The following is an 11,337-nucleotide window of genomic DNA, read 5'->3' as shown; positions in this document are numbered from 1 at the left end:
AAAGTTTTCCAATTAATTCAAATTTATAAGTTTTTCTTTCATTTCTTCCCCATTAGAGTTGTTTTTTGATGCGTATTTTAAGCTTTTTTAATTACCGAAACATCAGCAAATTGATTTTCATGATTGATTCGGAAATTTTATTTTTCATCTACAGCGAGAACCTTTTACTCATATGAAAGGATCTCTATGAAACTTTTGTTTCGTGGTAAAACTTTGGGTTCCGACGAACCAAAGTATTGAAGAGATCTCTCTTTTAGAGATTTTCATATTGACACTAAAATAGTAACCCGTAAGATATAAATCGAATATAGGAGAAATTTGGCAAAATAAGATACTTTAATCGATTATAAATGATTATAATTGATTTGAAGGGTTTTTATTAAGAACTATAATCATTTATGATCGATTGTAAGAGATTATAAGCTCTGAGAAATTAACACGATTATTATCAATTATAAATCCCTTAAAGATTTGATTTTGGTAATTAAAATCGATTATAATTGTCAAAAAATCATCATAGTAATCCGTTATAATTAATTTCTCACGCCTAAACTTGGAAGCGGGTCTTTACAATGATTTGGAGAACACCAAAAATCAATTTGGTTGACGTAAAAAAAACTTTCGACAAACTTTTTGAAAATTTTAACCCATTGCCGGCCTTGGAAAATATTGAAAATTTTTCTTACATCGTTTGCGCACCGAAGTTATTTAAACGCACCGAACTTTTACGGAACCAACTGTATAACTTGCCAGATGCGCATGATTACCAAAAATTAATTGGACATAATTATTCAATTTAACAGTAAACGGCATAGTACTTGGACAAATGTCAAGCCATTGTTTAGTATGGATTTTAATTGTGAGATTAAATTGATAGCATTCAAAGCTAATTTGTTTAAGCAGCTAAGCTTAGAAATTGCTTGCTCAATTTGAGACTTTGATCCCAGTAAAACCACACTGTCAGCAAGTATTAAAATCTAGCACTATTCAATTCATCATTCACATGGTTACCTTTTTTGAAACATTCACATCGCTTTTTTTAGTTGAAAAAGACGTTGAAAGTGGGAACTGGAATGAAAACAGTTTAAATCACAAAACGTAGTTTACCTTCAACAGCTGGATTAAATTTGAAGTCATGGATCAATTTCACTACAGTGGTTTTATGGACGAGACTCCCCAGTTTCCCAACAGGTGGATTCCGAATGACTTCATGACTCCGTCCACTCCCACAGTTGACTCTCTAGGTGACCCAGTATGATAGATGCTTCCTGCTTCCCTTATAGTCCCCAACTCTGGATGGGTATACCAACACACACTAGGATCTTATTGGGACTAAATTTATTACCTGGGTCGTCAAAAGATGGTTCCATGTTAATGCATATATAGACCATATATCATTTTAAGTGTAGTTTGATCAGGGTGTCAGTTCCAAACTACTCAACTTCACGAAAAAAAAGCCTCACTCGACTTGTTAAAAAATTCTGATAGTCGAGGGCGACTAACCCGCTTACCGCTGTTTGGCGTTTTTTTGGATTTTTCCCCCACATGAAAGAACTGGGAAGAAAAGGTTTAGAAAGTTTAAAAAACTAGACCCCATTTTCTTTCATACCATGAGCTGCTTCTGTTTTCTGTAGACCAAGAGCGTCCATTTGTCTTCCATTTCACACTCTTCATCGTCGTCGCCATCTCCCCCTGTCTCAGCATCAGTCCATTTTACATCCCCAAACTTAGCACATTCTGCAGAAAGGTGAGTTGAGGCCACTGAACGAGTAATTATTTTAATAAAAAGAAACGTAAAGAGAAATTATAGAGCAAATAATTCGAAAGAACACTGCGCGTATTTTAGAGTTTAAGGACAGAAGTTTCAGATGACCTTGAGACAATACATTATGTCTGGCAAAGCTACCCCTTGCGCACAATAATTCTCGGAAATTTGTTTTTTTTTTTGTAATTGTTTCAGACCGCTCAAACTTTCGAAGTTAATTTAGTCTGTTTCTTAGATTAAAACATGGACCTAATTATCAGAAATTCGAATTTTTAGAAAAAAATGAAAATCGTGGGCACTTGCTAAACAAAACGTGATCGTCAAATTTCTCTGAATCAGAGCAACTTTCTTTATCATGCAGGCATTGCTCATTACCAAATTCGCTATGAAACTTATCAACACAGAATAATGATGTTCTTCAGATGAATAATTCATGTCGGTCAAGTTGTTGTTAATATTCGATTTGAAAGTTAAACTTTTCTAAAGCGTTTCTTGTTAGTTTTTTTAAGTGAACCTTTTATATCGTCAATTGTCAAGAGGAAACTATCTTTATTCAATTAGGGTCTGCTGCAAAGTTTAACTTGAAAGCGTTTTCCTTGATGCTGGAAAAAAAATGATTACCGTTCTTTACCAATTTGCCACTTTGTTGTTATTATTTAGTTTTGGGTGGAAAATCGATAAATAGATTTGCAGAACTTTCATGTTTGAATTGGGTAAAACAAAAAAAAACAAACAGTTGTTTTCTAATGTCTGAAAAACGGACAATTTTTTTTCATTATACTGATATCTGATGAGTTCAGGAATGTCACATACTTCATCGTGTATGCATATTGGTTTGAGTTGGTCAATTTGTATCGACAGTATTGGTACCAGTTCTAAACCAGTTTTTATAACCAATAAAAAAATTGATTAATATATTCCTATAAAACATTACTAACTAACCAATCATATTCCATACTTAACACTGACAATCGTTTGTAGTGCTAAAATTTCTTGTAGTTTCAGCATCAGAACAATTTGAAGAAATCTTAGAAGACAGTTGTTCTCCTTTGGACAAGTTCCATAAACCTAACTCGCAAATACCAGTATACGCTAAGTCTATTGAGACTAGGAGATATAAGAGTAATATTAGGATTGATATTAGATCAAGAAGTTGAACGAGTCTATCTGGACGAAAAAAAAAGATAGCGTAACGAACAGATAGTGTACCTTATCTGAAATAACGATATGAGAAAGCTACCTCTGGCTTAAACTGGCTTCAACTATGAGAAGGCTACCTCTGGTGCGAACATAGGTTTCGATCAAAGACCTACTAATTAACTTGGATTTAGCAAAATAGAAGTAGAAATAAAGCCGAAATTGAGAAATTGTAAAATGTTAGATGTAATAGAAAACTTAACAGAAATGTCTTTACGTCTCAATTAATTTACGCCAATATTTCAAACAATACGATAAATACCAATTATTAAACGAAGGACCAGATCAGTTCGTGAACATCGATTGAACAACGAACCAAGTCAATACGTGATAAAACAACACAAACAGCAAAAAGTATATCCCTCAAAATCCTCCACCCAGTAGATTTTCTTCAAAAATTCATGGTGTTTCTTAACTATATTATAAAACAAAAAACGACCTATAAAAATTACACAAGTCATTCCTTTCAGCAAAATCTGCAGTAGTTCAGTGTTAAAACTTTTTATAAAGTAGAAACTTTCTTGAATAAAAAATACAAAACTTAGTATGTGAAGAATTTTTAAAATTTTCAATTTTTTTTTAAGATAATTAAGAATTTTTTCCTTCTCAAGAACTTGTTTTTTCTTCATCTTCGCTGTCTCATTTGAAACATAACTACAATTATTCTAACATCACAGTTATAAAACATAACTACAATTAAACTAACACCATCTAAGTCATAACTCTAAGGCAAATCTATAAATCTATGATTTTTCTTCATATTAAACTTTATTTTTAAAAATATTATATCAAGGCCTAGCCTTGCTATTTGATTATCTAATTTCTCCATCAAGAACATATCATCAAGATTTTCCTTGGATCTTCAAATTAAACCTTAAATTAAAAAATTATGTCTTTCAGTTGATTTGATCATCAAGGCCTCACTTGAATCAATCAGAACAACTTTGTTCTCCCCAGTGCATAACCAAAACTGTCTAACGGTCTCAAACGCTCTCCAACACTTATCAAGGACCCAGGATTTATCGAAAAAAAAATAAACAAATATTCAAGAACAAATTTCGCAAAGAGCAAATTAAATCTTTACAAACAAAGTTTTCTCTTTTATTTATACTTATATATCTATATTTGAACAAAAAAACACTAGACGAATCACCGACCCAAACATCTCGATATTCAAGGGTGTTTGTGGGGGGGGGGGTGATTCACCTCGATATGCAATACTTTTGCAAGACATTAACCTTTTCTCACAATTTTTTTTTACACAATCCGTGAAACGCTCACTAATAACGAAATCTCACAAAATGTAACAAATGATCTACGAAAAATTCTAGCATGGTCCAGACTAGACTAGTTTGTTCACGAATTAGATTTCACTTCAACATCAAGAAAGATTTTTTGACCACAAGTTTAGGACGATTAAACTAAATTAGCAGACCAAGCAGATTTTGTTTGGCACCCTGAATGGTCTCATCTCTTATTCGTTAATATCACCACTGATATTTCAAGTGCCGCAATTGCCAGTTTTTCTGTACGAAAAGATTGTTTAGGAGTTACTCCACTCACTATTGATGCAACACCCTTAAAATATCACACAGTTTTCAACGAAACAACAGAAAATAGTAGTTTAAACTCAACTTTATAAGTACACAAGAAACCTTTAATACAACAGGATATCCAATCCTCATCACATTTAGATATGAGTTAAAAGTTGAAATAATAGCTACAACAACACAGAGTTTTTCTCTTGTTCAAACAACACTTACAACACCATATAATAAAAGTTCTCCATTTCCACAAACAACCTTTCATCGATAGTAAATCATCCGTTGTTCCATAATTTTCACAAAAAGTACTATCAATCATATAGACCAATAACCAAGCCACGACCAACGAACAAACAAAAAGCCACCAAATAGAAACAATTTTCCAAATCGCAATTATGATTTTTTTGCAAATATTAAAATAAATAGAGCATTAACAAACCGTTCCTACATACGTCATCGAAATCAATCATAAGAATAAAATTACAATAAACAGATACCGCAACCAACTCATCAACCAGTTTTCTTAAGAGACAACAAAGGGCTACAACAAAACTTTGTGAAAATTATCCACTTTTCAACAAAACGAAAATCCAACAAATAAACAACTCACAGAAAATCAGCCACAATATTTTGAAGATGCCACTCATGGTATTCACAGGAACATACCCGGCATACTCAATAGAGGACTACCTGAATGCAGTTACAACGAATTGAATATTAAACATAGTCCCAGAACCAGTAATTACACCACTCTAACAAAAATGGATATATAGACGTACAGTTTAAATCCGAACCACACTTAATGGTGCAGCTCAAAAATGGTTTTCAGATTTACCTTTAGAAATTAAAACATATTGGAAATTTTTCATAAAATATTTTGCAACAATGCTTGACTCCGAACAAACAAACAACACCAAAGAAAACTATGCAACGAAATCCGTAGACTCCCTAAGGAAACAAAAAAAATAGCTCGCAATAAGTATCGAATAAGTATCGCAATATGACTGAAATATTAATGATGACTCCATCGCCAGAATTACAAAAAATTGCATAAAAAAAGAGAGCTTTATTTCCATCATCAATCCGAGAACCCGACATAAATTTTCGAAAACTATTAGACAAACTACAACAAGCTGAAGTCACTAAGAAATTAAAATAAATAGAAAACTTGAAACTGCAAAATGCTAACAACATCCAAACATCAACTTCACAGTTTAATAAAATCTAAGACTCTGATAATAAATTAGCAGAAAAAATTACCCATATACTAAACATTTCAGAAAAGAATCCAAATTTCAAAGGTGAAACACGATTCAAAAATTGGTGCAATTATTGTCGTAGATATGGACATAGCTTTGCTGAATGCAAACAAAAAAACAACAAGAAAACTAAAAAAACCGCAAAAACACAGAGAACCAAATAAATTGTTTAGCATAACATGAAAAAAGATCAAAATCTAGCAAAAAAAAACGTTCAAAGTAACAACAGCTCAGGAAAACCGCTTCCAGGATGCTACAAAAAATATAGACCGAAGTCTCCATATCAAAATACCTTCGCGGAAGGTCCCAGACAGAAGAATTTCACACAATTATTCACAAAACAGATGTAGCAGATCGAAGAGTCAGAATAATCGGTATCGAAATAATTATTCAAGATCAAACTCAAAAAGAAGTGATTACTCAAATAACAATAGAAAACGTTCTGATTCAAACTCTCGAAACAAAACTATTCTAAGGATCGTTCAGGAAATTGATCATACAATCGAAATCAAAATTATTCAAACAAAAGAAACTAAAAACATTCGATGAATAGATCACCGAATTACTCTAACAACAGACCATATTACAACGATAACAAAAATTGATCCCGTGATAATTCTGGGAACCGAAAAAACAACTGTCCAAACAGACAGAGAAACTATTCTCAGTTACCACATAAAATCAAAACCCAATATTCAAATTCACAAATTCAAAACAGGAGAAGTAGTACACCAAAGCATCAGAGACGAATTAAGGAAATAAAATCAACAGAAAAAACACATCCAGACCTTTCCGGTATTGACAACTCAGAAAAATCGGAATTATAGTTAAAACACATACATTATGGAACTAAAGACGACGAAGGTGAAAAGTAAAGTTCAAAACTCAACATTATAACTCAAAATACCAGAAATTGAAAACAACAACCAAAGAAAAAAAACTTGGACAATCCCACCCCTATTAAAAAGCCTAAAAAATGAAACTTTCAATCACCAGATCTTAAAATTGATTTTTTAATTGAGTCAAGAGCAGAATCAAAAATTATAAGCCTTCCCACTTGGAGTGAAATTCAAAACCTACATCAAAACTTTTCCCTTCTAAAACTTCAAGTAAACTAGCCACAGCACCAGAATCAAGTCTTACAAACAATGGAAAAATTCAATTATACCTTGTTCCAATTCGAGCAATGGAACAAAATAAACTTTTAAATAATTTCTGTAAAGAAATGTTTCACATAAGGTTGGAATACCATTTATTACAAAATGATTCCCAACTATCAACATCTTGAATAGCAAATTATATATAAAGGACAATTAATCAAAAAGAAATAAAACATCTCTAACATTTTCAAAAAACTCAATAAGCAACACCCATTTTTCTCAAAAATCTACCCCATATAAAATCAACAACGCAAACACTTGAAACCACTTTCAATAACTTCTCTATAAATCAAGTACATCAAAATAAAAATGATCAAAACAAAAAAAGTTTATTTATGTCCGACCTTGAATTTATACCAATTCATCATATTTTATAGTAACAAAATTAACCTTTAAGTATGCAAAGGTTACAAACTAAGATGAAACATCTCTACATGTATACAACAATTCACCATACAAAATCACCTTAACTTTAGGACTTCCAGGATATTACCAAACAAATGCAACATTTCAACCGACAGAAGAAAGAGCCTTTAGAATAAATATTATTTTGAAGCTAATAGATTTTTGCCAATCAACTATTCCTAATGAAGAACTATTTATTAAAAAGAATTCAAATGAATCTAAAGGAAACACAGATTATTCACAAAAACACATTATTTAAAAACCCACATTTCAAATCTCAAACATACAAATGAACAAAAAAAATTTCTCTTAATGTTCAACTTTCAATAATCACAAATTAATCAAAAAGAAATTGATCAATTAGCAGAATTATTATTGAAATATCCAAAAGTCTACGCTACAACTTATTTTGACTTTGGAAAAATACATTCACCATTACACCTTCCTCTTGAAACAGACGCAGTTTTCAAAAGCAAAGAGAAAGTAAAGAACCAATCCATTTACAAGTTAAAGTAAAAAGACTACTAGACGTTCTCGAACAAAAAGAAATCATATCACCAGTAAAAAAAGAAGAACAACCAATAGGAAAAGTTTTCATCAATCTCGCTAAAGTCGAATCACTAAAAATTGTCCTAGATGCAAGATATCTCAATTCCCCAACTGATAAGTCTAAATTTAATTGGCCCATAGAACCAATACAACTAATACTCGCAAAAAAACGGAAGAATTTTTACTACTGCCGACATGAACAGTGCATACAACCAAATGCAAATAGACGAACAATCGGTCGGCTCATACAAGTCGTTATTAGAAATCATCAATACGAAATTAATAGATGGTCATGGACAGTCTTGTTTTTCTACTTGTCGCAGAAAAAACTAAAATTTTTGCTCGTTGGATGTAAAAGTGTAAGGAAAATTTTGTTTGTGCGATCGTTTTTCAAAAAAAAGACTATAATTGATTGATAAAAATCTCATTGACTTCATTCAAGAATTATTATAGAAAGTAGTTCAATCGTCACGAACGCTTTATTGTTAAAAGTATCCTTGATCATTTGAAATTGTTTTGTTGGGACTTGTATTATCGGATTTAAGGGGAAGCAGTCAGGGATTCGACACCCCATTGACCCAAAGGGTCCCCTTTGTTTTCTTTAGACATCATTTTTTGCCGACTGTCCTTAGAGTTTCTCTTAATTTATCCAGAAAGAAATTTTAAAAAAACGTTGTTAAAGTTTTTCTATAAGTTTTTCTAAACAAACTAATTTTTGAGGCGGAGCGTTATTTGGTTTTTTGGTCAACATGCTCAAAAAACTGACTAAAAAATCTCATTTGACCTGTTTTTTTACGCCGGTGCAGAAAAATTTCTCAAAATAGGATTTTTACGAGATCGCAGAAAATCAGCTTTGTCGACATAAGAAAAGTCGAATATTTTTTTAATTTTTTTTTTCAAAACCCCAACACTTATGTCGAGAGTAAAATCATTAATTAACGCTTCAATGTGTTTTCTCTTGTTTTTTTAATCAAAAATTGATGTCCTAAAAAATAAGATTCCGTTGTGATTGCTTATTTAACTCAGATGCGTGTAGGTAACTAAACAAGAAACGCCGGCATTGAAATTGATGGAAAAATTGTCTTCCATCGTTTGCTGCAGTGTTTTACAGAGTTTGGATTATTTTCTAAACCTTCGTTTGCGAAATTTGATCGAGTTGTTTTAACGCACCAATCTTTTATAGAGCCAATTGTATAAGTAGCGAGATGCGCATGATTAACAAAGTTTGTTTGAACATAATTATCTATTTAACAGTAAACGACTTAATACTTTGATAAATATCAAGTTATTTGTATAGTATGGATTTTAATTCAGATCAATTTGACAGCCTTCAAAACAAACTACCCCAAGCAGCTAAGGTTAAACATGCTTGCTCAATTTACATTTATTTGGTTACCTTTTTTCACAATCACATCGCTTTTTTAGTTAAAAGTGGCGTTCAAAAAGAGGGAACTGCAATGATGAAAGTATAAATCACAAAACGTAGTTAATTTTTAGGACCTGGTTTGAGTTTGAAGTCACTACTGTGGTACTACTGTGGAATATTTTCATTACTGTGGTACTATGGAGCAATTAAAAAGAAAAAAAATTAATCACCCAATAGCACGACCCCTCTGAACAACACAAACAAGAGCTTGAAATTGATCAGCAAATACCTAGAAAAACTAATCAACAAATAATAAGTTTTCACGATAAAAGAAACACTCAACCAGAACGCACTGAAAGTTTTCCGTTTTCAACAAAAGAAAAACTATCAGTAAAGTGAATCATTCAAAAGAAGTTCAGAATTCCGAGTGAAACTATAAACAAATTCGTTGTAAAAACTCAAACTCTAGTACGAAAAGCATACTCTCTAAATACACTTGATTATTAAAACACAAAAGTGATGGAAGTTCTTTTCATGACTTTGACGCCCTAATTTGAAAAAATATCAAGGAAGAAAAAAGAATCACAACCATCTTCCATTCGGAAACCAGATAAAGATTTTTGCAAAAACATAGACAAATGGGCAAAGCATATATTACAATGAAAATAGAAGAAACAGAAAACCTAAAATTAAAAAATGTCTCTAATATACAAACTTCTACTTCACAAATGAATAATTTAAGCAATTCAGACATTGAACTAGCAGTAAAGTTACCGAAATTTATATCAAAAGAGCCCAAGTTTCAAATTAAAAAAAAACTCATTTAGGCATATTCGTAAAAACTGCCGAGGATATGGACACAGTGTGCAGCCGAAAGCACATAAAAAATAAAAGTTAATTCAGACAGACGGCCCTTACCAATACATGTAAAAAGATCAGAACATACTCAATAAAAGTAACCAAAGTAACAATCGCTCTGGAAAAATACTCCCAAGTTTCTATAACAGAAAACAATCACCTTTTAATAATAGCTCTCCAGGAAAATCCTCATGCAGAAGAAATTACAATTCCAAAAATCGACATAGTTGCTTAAAGAATCACAACAGTGAAAACAGAAACAGTTACTCAGGATGCAATTTAGCCAGAAGCAGTTACTCGAACTAAAATAGAAATCGCTTATACTCAAATAATCGCAGTAGATATTATTCAAACGATCGTACTAGAATTTTTCAAGAAATTACCCAAATAACAGATATTGAAATCATTCTTATAAAAACTCAAACTATAGAAAATATAAAAATCCATCACGTGAAACTTCAAATAATCATAGAAGTAGAAATATTGGTTGCCAAAATAGATCATACAGAAATTAATCTCAATAACCACAGAAGTTTTTCACAATATCTAATTATAAAAGCTCAAAAATACAGAAGTGATACGCAAAAACATCACTGACTGATGAATCAAGTACAATCCACTGTTGAAACAAAACCAGATACCAGAAATCGAGAACAACAGTAACTCAGAACTCCAATTAAACCACGTACAAAGTGAAGGCGCTGACGATGAGAGTGAATCAAATACAACGCTAATTTTCAACAAACTCAGAAAAAAATCCGAAACCTCCATTCGTTCTGATTAGTATCAGAACAAATAAACCGACAGTAACTCTCCGGAACAAATACAGATCAAACAAACAATATAACGTATACACCTCATTTTATCGAAAACCACAACCTATGAAAACAAAATCTAGTCAATAGCACATCTTAAAAATCTTATGAACGTTTTTTGTAAAATTTTAACCGTTATCCAAACTCGATTTTCTCAAAAAATAAGTTTGAGTGTGAATAAAAACCTTTTCGTTTCTTTTTAACATTTTTTAAGTAATCTTTCAACACTCTAAGTGAAGTAAAGAGTAATAAGTTTCGCATAAAACAAAATCAACTTCCATCAATTGTCATCAAGTTTTCCGGACTTTAAAAAAAGCCGTCTGAACATGCAATGGGCAGTCTTGTTTTTCTATTTTTCAACAAAAAAATGAAGTTTCCGCTCGTTGGAGACAAAAGGGTAAGAAAAGTTTAGTCTGAGC

General features: G+C 31.8%; 1 protein-coding gene across 1 annotated transcript in view; it reads left to right on the top strand.

Annotated features, from left to right (window-relative positions):
* The first annotated feature begins 952 nt into the window (after positions 1–952).
* The window catches only part of LOC134855504 (uncharacterized), a 177,384-nt gene continuing 166,999 nt past the window's right edge, over positions 953–11,337 (top strand). Inside the window, exons 1-2 of the mRNA XM_063872044.1 lie at positions 953–1,244; positions 1,635–1,747. Of these exons, the coding sequence (XP_063728114.1) occupies positions 1,136–1,244; positions 1,635–1,747 (222 nt within the window). The 5' untranslated portion in view covers positions 953–1,135. The remainder of the gene's footprint in view (positions 1,245–1,634; positions 1,748–11,337) is intronic.

The sequence above is a fragment of the Symsagittifera roscoffensis genome, chromosome 10 (genome assembly GCF_963678635.1).
Source record: "Symsagittifera roscoffensis chromosome 10, txSymRosc1.1, whole genome shotgun sequence".
In the NCBI taxonomy this organism is placed as follows: domain Eukaryota; kingdom Metazoa; phylum Xenacoelomorpha; order Acoela; family Convolutidae; genus Symsagittifera; species Symsagittifera roscoffensis.
This window is presented reverse-complemented; position numbering and strand designations above follow the sequence as displayed.